Source organism: Sus scrofa, chromosome 14 (assembly GCF_054392235.1).
Source record: "Sus scrofa isolate SSC_HxYL_T2T_F1_AM1 chromosome 14, Sscrofa_HxYL_maternal_Yorkshire_Landrace_v2.0, whole genome shotgun sequence".
Lineage (NCBI taxonomy): Eukaryota > Metazoa > Chordata > Mammalia > Artiodactyla > Suidae > Sus > Sus scrofa.
This window is the reverse complement of record NC_139396.1, coordinates 122,108,592-122,128,943: the sequence shown is the minus strand read 5'-3', so window position 1 is coordinate 122,128,943 and position 20,352 is coordinate 122,108,592. Positions and strand designations below refer to the sequence as shown.

Sequence of the window (20,352 nt, the reverse complement as noted above, 5' to 3'; positions counted from 1 at the left end):
AGGGGAGAGACGCGCAGGGCAGGGCTGGGGTTTTAGGGAGGGGGCAGAAGCGGCAGCTCTGGTGCGAGCGCCGCGTCCCCAACCTGCTGGCGCCACTGAGCATGCCCAGTATGACTGCCCGGGGCTCGCTCGGGCTTGTTCCGAGGCCCCCTCCTGAAGCTGCACTTGCTGCGGCTGCTTCTGCAGCAACGCAGGGTGGGGGGACGAGCTGAACCATAGCCTGTGCCCAGCAACGCAACCCGAGGCAGAATAGGCTGTTGCGAGCGAGACAGGGGGGTTAAGGTGAAGGCTGAGGCAGGTTCTTTGAGCAGTGTCACTGACGCGAGTCTGAGGTTACCTGTGCACAGGTGGGAAAGACCAGGTGACTGCGCTGGTAGTGTACCGGGAAGCGCAAGGATGGTCCCTACAGCGAGGACACCTCTCCCCTTGCCCCCAGATTTCCCTGGCACGGCCTGCAACCCCCCGTCCTTTTGCACCGCTGTCGGATCACAATCGTTCGCAGGGATTTGACTGCAGCAGCCTCTGCCAAAAAATCCACCTATCCCCCACCCCCACCCGTGTCCTCAAGGTGTCAGTCTTAATACAAAGAATCCCCTATTGTGTCTCTAGTGTGTATCACCTCATCCGGCTCCCTTGCATCGCCCCACCTCCCGCTTCCCCGGCAACCTGGTTCATTTGCCCTAAAATTGAAAGGTCCAGCAGAGCGTGCTGAATATGAACACATCGCCCCTGAATTTCTAGATCCCAAAGGACAAATGTCCAGGTGAAATGAAAGCTGATACCCGACGCTGGGATGCACCCCAGCCCCCTGGAGAGCAGAGAGCATCTCTCCCCTCGGGGTTCCAGTAGGGTTCACCGCGTCGAACTGAGCCAAAGACTCCTCGCCCCGCCCCCTTTTGGGCCGCTGTGAAAACCTGGCTGGCTGGATCGCCCCGGGGCCCGGTTCCGCGCTCCACCACCCGGGCGGAGACTCGGGTTGCTGGGCCGGAGAGTGAAGTACGCGACGGTAGGAAGCTGCAGCCCCGGCGAGTGGGCGGAGCCGAGGAGACCGAGGAGGGTTCAAAAAGAGGTGGAGGGATATACGGGCCACAGTCGGAACTACTTTCAGGGGGAGGTCACGTGTGATCCTAGTTGGGGAACTTTCCAAATTCCCACTCCCATTTGATAACTCCAGAGGCAAGTGTTTCGCTTCTTTTGCCCAGAGGGCTCCCGCCTTTCAGAAGCAGAGGGACCCCAGAGCCTCCTGGGTCTTGGTGGAAAGACAGGTTCAGACGAGCCTCCCGCTGAAGCGCTGTCGGGACTGGAGCCTGAGGAGCTGGTTACACAAGCACCCACATCCAAGCACGTGCCCCCGCCTCCCCTCGCCTTGGTCGCTGCCGTTGATTCTTGCAAATCTTAGAGCGAGACTTCCCAAACTGGTCGCACCCTTCGCCTGCTACCCCCAGAGCAAGCTAGAGGCCGGAAAACTGAGACTCCGCGTTCTAGATTCCCTAGCACCGCGACTTCTCAAACCCTGGGGGTCTGGAGCTAGTACACTACCCCTTAGGGCGAAACTTTCAGGTACTGTATTCTTGGGGCAAAAGGGTATCTCCGGGCAGCAGCCCGCTGCGTGAATTTAACGATGTTGCAACAAACTTTGTCACTGCCTCTGAGCTGGTGAGCGTGCCCCACCTACTGTAGACTCAGCCAAGTGACTTATCTGGTCGGAGAACCTAGTCAATGGCCTTCAGCCCAGAACAAACTTGTCAAGTCTGCTTACTTGGGACTGATAGACCTATCCCGTGAGGGAGCTGATTCAGAAAGGCTGACAACCAGAGCGCATTGACCAGCTGCAAAGTGAATTGTCCACCTTCGTTTGGAGAGGGTGGGCAGCAATACCAACCTAGAATTCCTTCTTTCTATCCCCTAGGAAGTAGAATTCAAGTAGAATTCGAGTCCAAAAGTATTTAAGTTGATAGGTTGAGGTACTAATAGTCTTTTAGATCTGAGAGAATGGAATCAGTTTGCATTTGTATTGCTGTAATTTTGAGTAGGTGCCTAGGAAGGTCTAAAGAGGATTTATTCAGTGTAAGAGAAAGAATATGGTATATGAGCACATTACAGTTGCAGGCAGCCCCTGAAGACTAGAAACCCCAAGAGAGCTAGTTTAGAAGCCACAGACCATTACCTAATTCCAGGACTACTAATTAAACCAGGGATATTTACACTATTCTTAGAGATCTCTGAGGTTCCATAAAACTTTAAATTTACATGCAACCTCCTTTTAAGACAGCGCTTCAAGAGTTAGCCACCTGCTGAATCTTCAGTGTTGGTAATTATTGGAGACTGGTTTTGTGTATGGTCCAGGTCAGCCTAGGGGAAGAAGAGGCCACGAATGGAAAAAGAAATAGAGAGCAGCCTAGAAAGAGTAGAAGAAAGGCCTCTAATTGGTTTCCAAAGATGAAAATCTTGGAGTTCCCGTGGCTTACCAGGTTAAGGATCCAGTGTTGTCACTGCAGCTGCTGTGGCATGGGTTCGATCCCTGGCCTGGGAACTTCCACATGCTGTGGGCATGGCAAAAAAAAGAAAGAAAGAAAATGAAAATCCTGTCCATGCAGCCTAGTGTAAGCTAGAGATTTCTTTATTTTATAAATCACCAAGAATAAGAACTTCCTGATTTCTAGGTGTTCCAAGAGATTGAATGATAAGAACCTGAGAGCTATGTTCAAATGCTTAAGGAGGAAAGAGAAAATGAAGATAAAGTTAAATGAAGTGAAGTGATTAGGGAGGGTTAAAACATCCCATGTTTTTTTCTCAGGTTACTGATCTTGTCCCCAAGAGTTCCTGTTATTAGCACTGCCCTACTTTGCCCAGACCCCTCTGCCCCGCCTATGTGAAGATTAGTCTCACAGTATCTGAGACTAATACTGTCTCAGAACTGAAATCCACTTCCTGGGAAGAAAATGGATTCATTCCTGCCCTGTTGGAGTTAGACATGAGGAGAGAGAATCCTTTCCAATTCTCGTGGCTCAAGTTACTCTGGTGCAGAGAGGGTGGGCATCACCAGCATTAAAGTGCTGGATTATGAGACTGGACTACAAGCACTTCAATCTGCTGAAGGAAGAAAATGGGAAATAAGTTTTGCTGCTATTCTAAACATCAAGTCCCTCTACTTCTCTCTAGTGGTGAGTGAAAGGACCACCAATGTTGGCAGATAACTGGCCAGCCTTACAGCAATATCAGGTGGTTATTAGAAGTTAATGAATAAAAATGTCCTCCGTTTCCTAGTGTCAAGTGGGTTCCTGTATGAAATCCTTTTTTCAAATTTTGTTTTTCTTCACTGTCTCCTACCCAAGAGATCTCTTTACTCAGGTGGTAGAGCTGAAACCTCTAAATAGCTGACCCCATTTATTGTATAGAAAGTTTAAAAAACATTTTTTTTTTCATTTTCAATTGCAAGTATCTGCTTGGCTGTACAGATATTACAGGACATTGGTTCCCAGACACTTCAGTTCTTTACCTGTCTGGATTCACATTGTCCTAGAGAGAAACAGAGGCTTGTAACAAAGAAAGAATTACATAAAGCTTCAGGGAGACTAACTATATAGAACAATTAGTGAACAAGATAATCCAGCTTTAATTATAGTTGCTAACAGCTGATTCCAAAACTGTTTTGTTACTGCACTCAAAGAGTATCCAAAGAAAATTCCTTTCTTATTTTCTTTGATAATTGAAATGACCAGCAACTTGATGGGGGTGATATAAATAGTTTATGTGCTCTTTGTAGGTCCTGCTGCTAAAATGTCGTTGTTGAACATTCTGATTGCTATAGTGCCTTTCTCATCTCCCACACACTGACCTTTCAAATAGAGATCTAAATCAATGGCTTTAATTTTTAAGCAATCTTCTCTATTTTTATCTGCTTAACCACTGTTTTCTAAATAACAGAGAATAAAAAAATATATAATAATTATAGGTTTTAGTGTAAACCATCCATTCTTCCAATGATGTGAAGGCTTTTCCCTTATTTCATTTATCCTAATTACAAATATTGCTGTTCTTTTAAATAAAGATATTTTGCTTATTTTTCTCTGGAAGGTACCAGGATGGATCATATAAGCAACCGTATTCTAAAAGAGAATTTTCCACTAAAGTTCTTTATTCCCTCATCTCCAGGAGCTATTTCAGATGGCTGTGTCTCCTTTCACATCTCAGTAGAGAAATGTGCTGTAAGAAATTATCACTCTCAGAGAAATAAGCGTTGGGCTGGGTGCTTCAGGGAGAACCATAGAGAATGGACGAGGCACTCACTGTGTCCAAGTGGCATTTCGAAATGCCAAGACAGACAGCTTTGACTGTTTTAACATCCAATCTAACACTGGCTATTAGATATTCCACTTTGGTTCCCTTAATACTAATTCTAGCCATATGGAACACATTTTTTGCCTTTTAGCTATCCCAATAGTAGAAAAAGCTAATTTTTTGTGTGTGTCACCAGCAGATACTGGGGCATTTATAGGTGCTTCACGGAGTAGCCCTCATTTGTCTAGGTGTAGGAGGGACATTCAGAAAGAGTCAAGGTTGGAGTTCCCACAGTGGCTCGGTGGTTAATGAACCCAATTAGAATCCACAAAGACGTGGGTTCCATCACTGGCCTCGCTCAGTAGGTTAAGGATCCAGCATTGCTTGGATCCCGAGTTACTATGCCCATGGTATATGCTGGGCAGCTGTAACTCTGATTGGATCCCTAGCCCGGGAACGTCCATATGCCAAGGGTGAGGCCCTAAAAAGACAAAAGACAAAAAAAAGAAAAGAAAAGAAAGAGTCAAGATTAACTATTGCCTTGGTCCTACAAACCTTTCCCTTTAAAACATCCTCTGGCTTCTGAGGTATCACTTTTTCAGATAATAAAAAAAAAAAAAAAAACTTTTTGAAAGAAAAATGCATGGTAAAAACTGTTTAAGGTAGCTGTTTTGTCTGTGTTGACTGTATAGAGTCTTAATTCCATTCAGTCATTTAATAATTCAATCAACAAATATCTGGGACTTCTGTTCAGTTCCAATACTATGCTAAGCTCTGCAGACAGAGCAGTGACTATGGCATATAGGCTCCGGTCTTTATGGAATTTAGTCTCCTTGAAAACTTGGCTTCTTTAACTGACACTATTGCAACTTCTTCACAGCCCAGGAGTAAAGTTAAAGCTGTAGAAAATACCTAACATTTGATAACTGTTTCAATTATCTATTGCTGCATAAAAAAAACCACCATAAACTTGGTGGCTTAAAAGAGCAACCACAGAGTTCCTGCTATGGCGCAACCGGATCAGTGGCATCTTGGGAGCACTGGGACACAGGTTCAATCCCTGGTCCAGCACAGTGGGTTAAGAATCTGGCATTGCTACAGCTGCAGTTTAGGTCGCAACTATGGCTGGGATCTGATCCCTGGCCCAGGAACTCCATATACTGCAGGGCGGCCAAAGAAGGAAAGAAAAAAAAAGAAGGCGTTCCCGTCGTGATGCAGCAGAAACAAATCTGACTAGGAACTACAAGATTGCGGGTTCAATCCCTGGCCTCACTCAGTGGGTTAAGGATCCGGCGTTGCCATGAGCTGTGGTGTAGGTTGCAGACAGACATGGCTCAGATCCCATGTTGCTGTGGCTGTGGTGTAGGCAAGCAGCTGTACCTTTGATTAGACCCCTAGCCTGGGAACCTCCATATGCCACCAGTGCAGCCCTAAAAAGAAAAAAAAAAACAACAACAACGACAACCACCACCATTTATTATCTTGTAATTCCGCAATTTAGGAAGTTCACAGCTGGACAGTTCTTTGGCCTCTCCATGATGTCAGTTGGGTCAGACATGTGGTTACATTCAGTTATGAGTCTAGGGCTGGAATGTCCAAAATGACATTTCCCACATCTGGCATCTCAATTGGAGCACCTGAAATGTCTGGGGACCTCCCTCTCTCATGTGATCACTCATCATTCAGTGGTCTAGCCCAAGCATCTCTGCTCAGTGATTGGATCCCAAGAGAAGGAAAGCAGAAGCTTCAAGTCCTCTTAAAGCCATGGTTTAGAACTCCCAGAATACCACCTTCATTGTATTCTCTTGATCAAAGCAAGTTACAAGGCCAGCCCAGATCCAAGGGGAGAGGAAAGAATCTCTACTTCTTCATGGAAAGAGTTCCGGGATGGGAGGAATTGTTGGCAGTCATATTTGGAAACATTATCATAATACACACTCTGGCCAAAACATACACACCCACATTCAAATATGCACAATACACTCACTTCCCTCCCCCAAATTACCATCCCATATAGCACTGACCCTAAAGTCCAGGATCTAGAAATATACACTAGGCCCAAATGTGGATGAGGCATTTTAGATGCTTCTCCTCTTCATCTGGAGATCTGTAAACAAAAAAGACAAGTTACTACATATAACATACATGCTGAAACATGATAGGATAACTGCAGTAGATACTTCTGTTCCAAAAGGGGGGTAATGGAAGGCACATAGCAGTCACTCACTAGTCTGCAGCAATTCTGAAAGCCAGCCAAGCACTGTCATCCTGACTCTGCGGATCTAGCTCCCCACTAGGGCCTGCTTCTTCTCCCTGGGAGTTGTTTCCTAATGCATTGTTTTTGGCTCCCTGCTCTGGGGTCCAGTTGACCCCTGAGTCAATCTTCCTTTTCCATAAGAAACTATCTGCCCTTTACTATTGAAGAGTTCTGTCAGCCTGTTTCCTACCTAGAAAGCTGGGGGCCCAGAGGCTTTTTTTTCATCTTGAAATGTCTCCGCTTCTTTAGTCCAAGCTCATGGTGCTTTCATCAATAAAATATTCTCTTTAAAATTGTGTGGGTTTTCTATGACTCTAATTGGAGTTCACTCTTTGACCACAAAGCAACATCTATAATTCTTTCAAAAACTAACCTCTGTCCGCTTTGGGCCTTGTCAAGGTACCTGCTGTTGGACCACCCTTAAGATTCTTAGAAGCACTTTTTTGTCTGGATGAAAGTGTCTATGAAGCAATGTCTTAACTTCTTAAAAAGTCTTAGCAGAGTTTTGATGAAATCTTTTCCTTGAGGTCGCATTTTACAGGCAGGCCCTGAGGCAATTTTTAAATTTGAGACCTTTTTGCTGACTATAAAGACTCTCCTAGGCCATGTATATTTCTTCTACATTCTGCTTAAAAACTGAATAGTTCTTTTTGTTGTTGTTGTTAACACATTTGTCTCCACCATACATCACTGAAAGAAGCCAAATGACCCTCTGAACATTCACAATGAAAATCTCCTTTGCCAGATCTATAAGTTTATTAGGTACATTTTCTATATTTTACTGCACATAACTGCAAATATTGCCAAACATTTTGCCACTATATAGCACCACCTTGCCAGCCTCTAACAGCAATTTTCTTACTACTCGTATAGCCTCCATTAAGAGCCCTCAACAAAATATTAGCAAATCAAATTCAAGAATTCATTAAAAGGATCAAACACCATGATGAAGTGGGACTTATTTCAGGGATGTAAGGATGGTTTAACACCTACAAATAAGTCAACATGATACATACACCACATTAAAAAAGTGAAGGATAAAAATCACATGATCATCTTAACATATGCAGTAAAAGCATTTGATGAAATTCAACATCCATTTATGATAAAAAAATCTCAAAAAGGGGTACAGTGGGAACATAAATCACCATAATAAGGCCATATATGATAAGCCCACAGTTAACATCACATTCAGTAGCAAAAAGTTGAAAGTTTTTTTTCTACGATCAGGAATAAGACAAGGATGCCCACTCTCACCACTTTTGTTCAACATATTATTGGAAGTCCTAGCCAAAGCAATTAGGCAAGTAAAAGAAATAAAAGGCATCCAAATTAAAAAGGAAGAAGTAAAACTGTCACTAATGCAAATGAAATGAGATTATAAATTGAAATTCCTAAATGATCTACCAAAAAGCTGTTAGAATTAATAAACAAATTCATTAAAGTTGCAAGATACAAAATCAACATACAAAAACCAGGTGTATTTCTTACACTAACAATGAACTATTAGAGAAATAAAGAAAATAATTCCATTTACAATTGCATCAAGAAGAATAAAATACCTAGAAATAAATGTAACCAAGGAGGTGAAAGATCTGTACACTGAAAACTATAAGACATTGATGAAAGAAATTGGAGAAGATACAAATAAATGAAAAGATAGGCTATGCTTCTAGCAGAGTTAGAGGATTTAATACTAGAAGAATTAATATTTTTAAAATGTGCATACTACCTAAAGCAATCTACAGATTCAATACAATTTCTCTTAAAATTTCAGAGTATTTTTCAAAGAAATAGAATACACAATCTTAAATGTCTTTGGAACCACAAAAGACCCCAAATAGCCAAAGCATTCTCAAGAAAGAAGAACAAAGCTGGAAGCATCATGCTCCTTGATTTCAAACTGTATTTCAAAGCTATAGTAATTAAAACAGTATGATATCAGCATAAAAACAGACACATAGATAAGTGGGACAGAATAGAGAGCCTAGAAATGCATGCATATGTGGTCAATTCATTTACTACAAAAGAGGCAAAAATATACAGTGAGGGAAAGGACAATCTCTTCAACAAATATTGTTGGGAAAACTGAACAGCCACATGCAAAAGAATGAAACTAGACTATCTACACCATACGCAAAAATTAACTTGAAATGGATTAAAGACTTTATGTAAGATCTGAAACCATAAAAGTCCTAGCAGGAAACATAGGCGGTAAGCTCCTTGACACTGATCTTGGCAACAATTTTTTGCATCTGACTCTAAAAGCAAAGGCGACAAAAGCAAAAATAAACAAGTAGGACTATATCAAACTAAAAAAGCTTCTGAATGGTAAAGGCAATCATCAACAAAATGAAAAGGCAAGCTACTGAATGAGAGAAAATATTTACAAACCATGTATCTGATAAAAGGTTAATATCCAAAATATATAAAGAATTCTTTCAACTCAGAAGAAAAAAAAATTATCAAAATGGGCAGAAAATCTGAACAGACATTTTTCCAAAGCAGATATACAGATTGCCAACAGGCACATGAAAGATGCTCAACATCATTAATCATCAGAGAAATGAAAATCAAAGATATAATTGGATAAACCTCAAACCTGTTCAAATGGCTATTATAAAAAAGGGCAAGAAATAACAAAGTGTTGGCAAGAGGGTGGAGAAAAGGGAACCGTTTCTGCACTCTGTGAGAATATAAATTGGTACAGTCACTATGGAAAACAGTGTAGAGGTTCCCTCAAAATTAAAACTAGAACATCCATATGATTCAGCAATTCCACTTCTGGGTACTTACTCAAATAGAGCAAAAACACTAATTTGAAAAGATATATGCACCCCTATGTTCATTGCAGCATTATTTCCAATAGGCAAGATATGAAAACAACCTAAATGTCTACTGATGGATGAGTGGATAAAGAAGATGCAATATTTGTAGGTAGACACACACACACACACACACACACACACACACACACACACACACACACACACGATACTATTTAGTCAGAAAAAGGAAGGAAGAAAAAGGAAGCAAATTGTACCATTGGCAACAATAGGAATGGACTTTAACAGCAATACATTAAGTGAAATAAAAGAAAAGCAAATACTGTATGACCTCACATGCAGAATCTAAAAGACAAAACAAACAATTAAAAAAAAAATCTGGAGTTCCCGGCGTGGCGCAGTGGTTGACGAATCCGACTAGGAACCATGAGGTTGCGGGTTTGATCCCTGCCCTTGCTCAGTGGGTTAACGATCCGGCGTTGCCGTGAGCTGTGGTGTAGGTTGCAGACGCGGCTCGGATCCCGCGTTGCTGTGGCTCTGGCGTAGGCCGGTGGCTACAGCTCCGATTCAACCCCTAGCCTGGGAACCTCCATATGCCGCGGGAGCGGCCCAAGAAATAGCAACAACAACAACAAAAGACAAAAAAGACAAAAGACAAAAAAAAAAAAAAAAAAAATCTTACAGACACTGAGAACAGGTTGGTGACTTCCAGAGGGAATGAGAGAGATGAGTAGTGTGTGAAATGGGTGAAGAAGGTTAAAAGGTACAAACTCTCAGGGAATTCTCTGATGGTCTAGTGGTTAGAATTCAATGCTTTCAATGCTGCAGCCCAGCCCAGTTTCAATCAATCCCTGACCTGTGAATTGAGATCCCACATCAAGCTGCTGCAAACTACAGCCAAAAAAAAAAAAAAAAAGACAAATTTTCAGATATAAAACAAAAAAATCCTGGAGATGTATAACATGGTTATTATAGTTAATAATACTCTACTGCATATTTGAAAGTTGCTTAAGAGAGTACACTTTTTTTTCCTTTCTTTTAGGGCTGCACCTGCAGCATGGGGAAGTTTCCAGGCTAGGGATCAAATCAGAGCTGCAGCTGCCAGCTAGGCCACAGATACAGCAATACGGGATCCCAGCCACATCTGCAAACTACTCCACAGCTCACCGCAACACCAGATCCTTAATCCACTGAGCAAGGCCAAGGATCAAACCCATATCCTCATGGATACTAGCCACATTCAAACCTGTATCCTCATGGATACTAGTCACATACTGTAGTCCGCTGAGTACAACAGGAACTCCAAAAGTACATCTTAGAAGTCCCCATCACAAGAAAATATGAAAAAAAAAGTAACTATTTAAGGTGACACTGTTAACTAGATGTATTGTGGTGATCATTTCTCAGTGTATTCAAGTATTAAATCATTACGTTGCACACCTGAAACTAATATAATGATATATGTCAGTTACACTTCAATTTAAAAAAAAAAAAAAAAAGAGTCCCTGCCCAGACTAAGTAGGCATATCAACTAAATGCAAATGTGGGATCCTGGAACAGAAAAGAACATCACTGGGAAAACTGGCAAAGTTCATACAAGGTCTGTACTTTATGTTAATTTCCTGGCTGTGGTAATTATTCTATGCTTATGTAATTTATTTATATTAAGACAGCTGAATGAAGAATATACATGAACTCTGTGCCATTTTGCAACTTTTCTATAACTGTAAATTTTTTCAAAATTTTTTTAAACTAAATTAAAAAAAAAAAAATAAGAGCAGAGTTTCCATCATGACTCAGCAGTTAGTTAACCCAACTAGCATCCATGAGGATGCAGGTTCCATCCCTGGCCTCACTCAGTGGGTTAAGGATCTGGCATTGCCGTGAACTGTGGTGTAGGTTGCAGACACAGCTCAGATCCTGTGTAGCTGTGGCTGTGGTGTAGGCTGGCGGCTACAGTTCCAATTGGACCTCTAGCCTGGGAACTTCCATGTGCCACGAGTGTGGCCCTAAAAAAGACAAAAAGACCAAAAAAAAAAAAATTTAGGAGCTAGAGTTCTCTCATCACCTTTCCAACCTCCACCCAATGCTGGGTGCCAAAGCGAATGGCAAATGTTTTAAGATTTTTTTATGCCAGTACCCAACTTTTATACATCAGTTTCTATTATTTATTGTGCATAACATTTCATTCTTAAATAAACGAGCATTTTAAAATAAATGTAGCAGCTCAAAACAGCTCCATCATTTTCTCACTCACCACTCTGCTGTATAGACAGGATGATGGTGACAGCTTGTCTCTCCTTCATTGGGGTGGCTAGATTTGGGCTAGAGGATCTAAGATGTCTTCAACCACATGTCTAATGCGACAGCTGAAGTGGCTGGAATAGCTAGGAGCTGGCTGGGCCTATCTCCTTCCTTACTCTCTTATCTGAAGGAAAGAGGCACACTGCCATTCTTTTCAGCAACATAGTCAGACTTCTTCACATGGTGATTATCTTCCAACAGAGCAAAAACTAAGTTGCCAGGTCTAGGCCCACTACTGTAACAGCATCATTTTTGTCCCATTCCAATGACCAAAACAAGTTAACAGACCCATCAAGTTTCAAGTGAAGGGGGAAAGACCCTACCCCTTGGTAGCAAGCTTGTAGAGAGATGCAAGAATTATTGGTGGTAATTTACCACGATGACCCTAGCTCTCTTCAAAACAATTTTCCATGGTCAATTCTGCCTAGGCTCTACCATTTAATAATCACCACTATCAGCTGACAATTGGACTAGCAACTGAATGTTTTCAGTTTATCTCTTTTGTTCTTTAACCCTGTAATCTTTTCATTTGCTCACTCATCTATTTCACATGCATAATTCTACTCTAGGATTAACATATTTCACAAAAAGTTTCATTAAAATTCAGTGAAATGGAGTTCCCATTGTGGCACAGAGGAAACAAATCCCACTAGTGTCCATGAGGATGCAGGTTCGATCACTGGCCTTGCTCAGTGGGTTAAGGATCCAGCGTTGTTGTGAGATGTGGTGTAGGCCGGCAGTTGCAGCTTTGATTTGACCCCTAGGCTGGGAACTTCCATGTGCTGCAGGTGTGGCCCTAAAAAAAAAAAAAAAAAAAAAAAAATACTGTGAAATAAAAGAAAAAAAATTTTTTTAAAGAAAAAAATTTTAAACATACACGAAACCCACAAAAGTGATAATACATAATACATATATGCTTACATGCTTGCATAAAAATACTTGGATAATAGATGGAAGAATAAAACCAGAGAGAAGATAACACTGGTTATCTGTAAGGTGAGGATGGGTAAGGAGGGCTTCAGAGAGAGAAGAATTTCTCTTTTCATTTATTGCATTCTGTATGTTTTGAATTTTCTTTACAACAATCACTTATTTTCATAAGGTACAAAAGCTATTTCACTGAATCAATTAACACTACAAATAAACAAATACCTTTTATCAAAAGAATATCAAATAAGCCAGGGAAAGAGCTCAACTCTAAATTCATTTTTAAATACATAAGCTAAGAAATTTCCAGCATTTAAGTGTAAAGGTATGTTTGGTGTCTAATACACAGCAGAAATACGTGACTGTGTCTGCCATAAATGCTGTCTAGTAGAGATGCTGTGTAGTAAACAGGTTGTATTTTACCCTGAGTACCCTCTCTTCCCAGAGCAACTGTCTCCACTAGACCTACTCTTTACTCTGTACCATTTAATGACTTTTACTGTTCAAAGGAAATATGCTCCAGAAATATCTGCTGCTACAGCATCACCACCATTCAAAGCAATGGCACACTACTTTCTGACCCAAGAATTCTCAAAGATCCCTCAGTTCACCAATTTGTCAATCCTATTTTACAGATGAAGAAATTGCAGCCAAAGATGTTTATATGCCCATATTCCATAGCTACTAAGTGAGGGATCCTAGATTGGAGTTTGGGAAATTTCCTGATATCTTATCAGTGAATAAAGATGGGAAGGAAACCTCACTTTGATGGAGACCAAAACAGGTTAATTAGAAATTCCCCTGGAGAAGGCTCTTAATGATATTTTCAAGCCTTGGACAGGGAAGAATGAAGGCAACAAGAAGACTCCCTAAGCAGAGACAGGAAAATGAGGTTTGAAATAGGGAAATATGGTGACTGATGCTCACCCTGCCCTTAAGTGTCCTGAAATTAGACCATGAGAATTAGGGCCTTAAAGATCACACATGAAAATATGAATGGCTGCATGTTACAAATTTGCTTCTCCTCTTCAGTTCTTCATAGCCTTAGGAAAGTATCCTCCAAACAAGGATGGAAAGGAGGTAACTGTTTACGTGGATTGGGAAAAAGAAAAGGGACCATGCTATTTTGAGAGGAAGGAAACACCAAGAGCTTTGGGAATAGAGGGGAACACTGCCACCTGCTGAAGAGCTGGAGTTGATGGAAACGGGGCCAGGCATGGTTAGAGGCAGAATCTTTCGCAGGGCTCAAAAATAAGTTAAAGAACGTTTTTGCAGTCTGAGCAGGTCAGGGCAGAAAAAAAAATTTAATTCTGGATTTCATCAGGCCAATTGGCGGAGGAGAAAAGTCAGTTGGTCTCTAATGTGAGGACGGTAGAGGCCTGCATCCCTGCTTCTCTTTCTTCCATATTTGTTCCTATGAGCTCTGAATTTTTTTCCTCAAGCCCAAAGCTCAAAACAATAACATGTACTTGGTTGAGACAAAAGTGATATGAGAAGGGAAAATCAATTCAAAGAAGTTCACTCATGTACTCACTCACAGGGTTAAAAATTCCCAGTGGCTGATCACTGCCTTTCCCCAGATTGTCTTTTGTTTCCCACCCCCCTTTTTACTCTTTCTCTTCTATTCCTATACAAATATATACACACAAAGGACAATTTCAAAGAGGGCTGTAAGTTCCCGATCCTTCGAATAAGACTCAGTCTTTCCTCTCAACACAGATCTGAATGTGTCCTCTCCAAATTTTTACAAAGAAATCTAACCCCAAAGTGAGGGTAGGTGGGGCTTTCAGGAGTTAGTTAGCTCAGGGTAGAGCCCTCAGAATGAGATTAGTGCCCTTAGAAAAGATGTCTGGGACTTCCTGCCATGGCTTAGCAGAAATGAATCTGACTAGTACCCATGAGGACAAAGGTTCGATTCCTGGCCCCACTCAGTGAGTTAAGGATCCAGCGTTGAAGAGAGCTGTGGTGTAGGTTGCAGATATGGCTCGGATCTGGTGTTGCTGTGGCTGTAGTGTAGGCTGGTGGCTACAGCTCCCATTTGACCTCTATCCTGGGAACCTCCATATGCTGTGGGTGTGGCCCTAGGGAAAAAAAAAAAAGAAAGAAAAAAAAGGAAAGAAAAGAAAAAAAGGAGGTCCAAAAGAGCTCCCTTCCCCTTATGCCATGCCAGAAGAGGTTATATCTAGAGGACAGAATTGGTTTGTTTTTTGTGTGTGTGTTTGTTTTGGTTGGAGGGGGCATTGTCAGTGCAAACGTATTTTTATTTTTGTTTTTTTATTTTTTAATTACTCAATGAATTTTATTACATTTATAGTTGTACAATGATCATCACAGCCAAACTTTATAGCATTTCCATCCCAAACCCTCAGTGTATTCCCCCACCCCCTAACCTGTCTCATTTGGAAACCGTAAGTTTTTCAAGGTCTGTGAGTCAGTATCTGTTCTGCAAAGAAGTTCATTCTGTCCTTTTTTCAGATTCCACATGTCAGTGATAGCAGTTGATGTTGGTGTCTCATTGTCTGACTGACTTCACTAAGCATGATAGTTTCTAGGTCCAGCCATGTGCTGCAAATGCCATTATTTTGTTCCTTTTAATGGCTGGGTAATATTCCATTGTGTATATGTACCACATCTTCTTTAGCTACTCCTTTGTCTATCGACATTTAGGTTGTTTCCATGTCTTGGCTACTGTAAATAGTGCTGCAATGAACAATGGAATACATGTGTCTTTGCGAGTCATGGTTTTCTCTGGATTGATGCCCAAGAGTGGGATTGCTGGATCAGATGGTAGTTCTATTTTTAGTTTTCTGAGGAATCTCCATACTGTTTCCCACAGTGGTTGCACCAATTTGCATTCCCATCAACAGTGTAATAGGGTTCCTTTTTCTCCACACCCTCTCCAGTACTTATTGTTTGTAGACTTTTGGATGATGGCCATCCTGGCCAGTGTAAGGTGGTATCTCATAGTGGTTTTGATTTGCATTTCTCTAATAATGAGTGATGTTGAATATCTTTTCATGTGTTTTTTGGCCATTTGTATGTCTTCTTTGGAGATTCGTCTGTTTAGATCTTCTGCCCATTTTTTGATGGGGTTGTTTTGTTTCTTCGGTATTGAGCTGCAGAGGGTGTTTATAAATTTTGGAGATTAATCCCTTGTCAGTTGTTTCACTTGCAAATATTTTCTCCCATTCAGTGGGTTGTCTTTTCATTTCGTTTAGGGTTTCTTTTGCTGTGCAGAAACTTTTAAGTTTAAAGTCCATTTGTTTATTTTTGTTTTTATTGTTATTATCCTAGGAGGTGAATCTGAGAAGATGTTGCTACAGTTTATGTCAGAGAGTGTTTGGCCTATGTTTTCCTCTAAGAGTTTTATAGCGTCTGGTCTTATATCTAGGTCTTTAATCCATTTTGAGCTCATTTTTGTGTATGGTGTTAGGAAGTTCTAATTTCATTCTTTTACATGTGGCCATCCAGTTTTCCCAGGACTACTTATTGAAAGGGCTGTCTTTTCTTCATTGTATATTCTTGCCTCCTTTGTCATAGATTAGTTGACTGTAGGTGCATGGCTTTAATTCTGGGCTTTCTATCCTGTTCCACTGATCTATATTTCTTTTTTTTTTTTTTCATTTTTTTTATTACTCAAATGAATTTATCACATCTGTAGTTGTATAATGATCATAATGATCATAACAATCTGATTTCACAAGATTTCCATCCCACAGCCCAAGCACATCCCCCCACCCCCTGATCTATATTTCTTTATGCCAGTACCATATGGTTTTGATGACTGCAGCTTTGCAGTATAGTCTAAAGTCAGGGATAGAAGACTGCTTATGAGTCAGGAAGTAGGCCCTTGCTGGACACAGACCTGATCATGTGGGCACTTGGATCTTGGACATTAACCTCCAAAACTGAGAAATAAATTTCTGTTGCTTATAAGCCACCTAGTCATGGTATTTTGTTAAAGCAGACTTAACAAACTAAGACACCCTCTTCCCGCCATCCTTCCACTCTTCTTTCTCCTGCTTTCTTGCCATCCTCTTTTTTCCTATCCCATTTTCTTCCTCTGAACCTCTGTTATTCAAGATTCTCCATATTAATGTATAAGAAACAGTTATGGCTAGGCGACGGGGTGGGAAGATGATATTTACAGGACTGCCAAGTTACACAACTCTAAAGGCCACAAACCACATTGTATGTGATGCTGTTAGTGTGTGCTTTTTGATTTTTCAACCACATGAATGTAGCAGCTTTAGTTTAATTTTTTAAAACCTAACCTTTGTGGCCCAATGGTAGACTACGGTTATGGCTAGGAGCCGGGATGTTTAATTACAATGGTTCCATTTAATGATAAAGCAGTTCTAGACCTTTCTCAGTTATAGGTTTATTATTAACAATTTCCTAGAATTAATAAAATAAGTTCTAAAGGCATTCTTACTGCACTCTCATTGTGATTTTAGATGTTTCTATCTAATAGAATTTCAGAGAGAATATCATAGAAAAATCTAATGTTGTTAGACATAGCTTAGATGGAAAACAATCTATTCTAAATACAATAGATGAACAGTTGTCTGTGTGAATATTTGCTAATTAACTGCACTTGAATATGTTGCACTTCTTTAAAAATGTACAGGTTTTACATTTTAGGAAACCCTAGAGGGAAAGGAGGTCTGTAAGCAAAGATCATGGTATTTAAAAATTAATTTGGGAGTATTTCTAATCTTTAGCATAGCTTTATAAAGCTGGGGAACTGAGCGAAAGCCAATGATAGAAACAGCCTTTTTTCTGAGAAAAACAAAACAAAACTCTCATTTACCTAGCTCTAAGCCCTAAGTCTTATCTGAAATTTTCCTGGACATAGTACCTTTGTCTTAGTTGCCTCCCAGAGTGTAGCCCCAGACCACTGGCTGCTGAGATCATGAGACCACCCTTTTCCTATATCACTTGTTAAAACAAGTACAAAAGGAACCCTTAATTGAGATGTGTCTTATTATATATGTGTTGTGGACTTGCTAAGTATAAAATATTATATTTTATTATTGCCTAAGTATAAAATATTATATCTTATTATTGTCTTTACCGTGGTTTTTATAATAACTTGTAAGTATAAAATAGGATTGTCTGCATTTCATATTCCGTTTATTTTATTTTTATTACTCAAATGAATTTATCACATCTGTAGTTGTATAATGATCATATTCTGTTTATTTTATAATGCTGAGGCATTTGTCCTATGAACAGGTCTACTTTTCCTTATGAATTGAATTTGGCACATTAAGTCTTCTTAATCTCTAACGTGGAATCAAACTGGTCCCTACCTGAGAATGAACATTATTCTGTTTTTGAAATACACTCTCCTTTTCAACTACACCCAGGAATTTGCAAACCAGAAAAATTTTGCCCTAGGAGTAAGCTACTTTGGTAGTATACTTCCCTTGGTATTTTGCTTGGCCTGGGTTTGCTACTGGAAGCTAGGTCAAGCAATCCCAATTTCTTGTTCTTCCAAACTACCCAGAATACTTCTAATAACCTTTTCCTCTAGACATCTGTTTATTTTGCAATTAACAGAGGGTAAAGGAGGCCTTAAAGGCATTTCTGCTTCAGGGCAGAGAATGCAAACCAACTGCAATGCTGTCTTTGTACCATCTCTGTTAATGTAGACTAAGGATGCCCTTTAAAGAAAGAAAATCATGAATAAAAATACTTCCAGAGACCCTCACAAAGCAAATTACAAAAAGAAATGAAGTGTCTCATAGAACCCTGGTGGGCTACTATTCATCAGTCACGTTATTTAAATAGTTACCCTGGGATTTCCCCCAAATTAGAGTCCTGTGACTCACATATAGGGACCTTCAGAGGGACTTCTCCCAGGTCCTTGACAGACAAATCCATGTTCTCAGTGATGTGAGTCCAGTGACATAGTCATAGAGCTTGAGAGACTCCAACAGTAGTAATTCTACTTCTATTCCTCAGAGCAGTGGTCTTCCAACTAGAGAACTGAGACACTCAGATAGTTTTAAGGGGATCAACTCCAGATCTTTAACTTTTATCTATACTCCCTCCTAAATCTGATCTACCTGAGAACCAGTGGTTCCTAGTCCCAACCTTCCCTTTCACACTGGCCCTTTCTCCCACTTTAAAAGACAAAGGCACACCTCTATCTGAATGCTAAAATGGGGTACTGCTCTAAAGTGTATAAAGCTGCAAGGATCTAGAGAGACAGCCTGAAATAATGATATTGGTGTTAAGAAGCTAAATGATGCTATGGACTGAGTAACAAACCCTTTTGTAAGTTAGATTGTTTAACAGTACCTGTTTTCTTATTTTCTTATTTTTTGTCTTTTGTCTTTTTAGGGCTGCACCCATGCATATGGAGATTCACAGGCTAGGGGTTTAATCAGAGCTACAGCTGCTGGCCTGCACCACAGCCTCTCCAATGCCAGATCCGAGCCGCGTCTGAGATCTACACCACCACAGCAACGCTGGATCCTTAACCCACTGAGAGGGGCCAGGGATCAAACCCGAAACCACATGGTTCCTAGCCAGATTCGTTTCTGCTGCCCCATGACAGGAACTCCAACAGTACTTGTTTTCTAGTAAACTGAAGGAAGACTTATTCAAATTGTCCACTGATAAATTATTAAAAATAAGATCACTAAGTGATGTATGGCATATAAATTGGCAAGCTTTCCAATAAAAATGTGACATCACTGAAACAATTCCTTTCAGTTACATATTTATGTGAACAGTGTTCCTCAGTGTTCATAATATAAAAGCAAACACTTTGAATTAAACTGAATATGTGAACCTGACTCCTTCTGGAAACAAGTAAAATTCATTTGATATAAAAACTAATTTTTTAAGCTGCACTGATTTCTTTTCTGTGTTTAATAATTATAACACTTTAAAGTATTTAATTGATCAATTATGAATTAAAAACAATGATAAATCAGAACAATTTTAACAATTAGGAGTATTATGGTCAAAGGAATTTAATTTAAATTTATAATTTTAATTTAAATTTATGTATAAAAGTTGTTACAGAGAAATACGATAGAGTGATCATTAAAGATATTCACACTTAATGGATATTATATTCAGATAAAAATATGTGGCAAAAATGGAAAGAAAACTCAAGGGCAAAGAGACGAAAAAGTGATGTAAAATTTCTCACTGTAACAGAAGAGCTTGTTCATGTTGTTAATGTTTTGATGGATAATGGTGGATATATCAAATCACTATGGCATTTATATTCCATTGGCTACACTTAAGAATTCTATTTTTAAATGTTAATTTTTACATTACAGGAAATTGCTTCCTTTGTAGCTACTTAAACTCATGATGGAAAGTTTAATTCTAATTCTAAAATGTGTAAGGAAGAAAAGTTTTTCCAAATTGTCTGTGGGATAAGCCAACCAAAAAATTTAAAAACCCTGTATACTAGAAAAACTTTCATATATGTGCATAAGAAAACATGTAGGGATTTTCATGGCAATATTATTTGAAATAACAAAAAGTTAGGAAGAACCTAAATATCCATCAATATGTATAAATGAAATGTGACTTTTTGGATGATAGACTATTATACACCAGGTCAAAAGGTATAAATTAGATACATTTATCCATATGGAGCTATCTCAAGATTTATCAGACTCTAATTAAAAATGATCCTCAGAATTACAATGAGCTCGTCTTTCTCTCATTTCCTACGCTCACAACAGAGAAACCAAACCAGTCCAGGAAGCAGGAAGTCCATAGGCTATGTGACATCACCCAAACCTTGGCCCTGAAGCAGAGAAC

General features: G+C 40.1%; 1 protein-coding gene across 1 annotated transcript; it reads left to right on the top strand.

The window, feature by feature from the left end:
• Nucleotides 1–396: 396 nt before the first annotated feature.
• On the top strand, nt 397–4,899 carry KLLN (killin, p53 regulated DNA replication inhibitor). Its single transcript, XM_021073704.2, is given in 3 exon segments — nt 397–480; nt 850–1,038; nt 1,041–4,899. Coding segments are annotated over 3 exon segments (846 nt in total). The 3' UTR covers nt 1,614–4,899.
• The last annotated feature ends 15,453 nt before the right edge of the window (nt 4,900–20,352 follow it).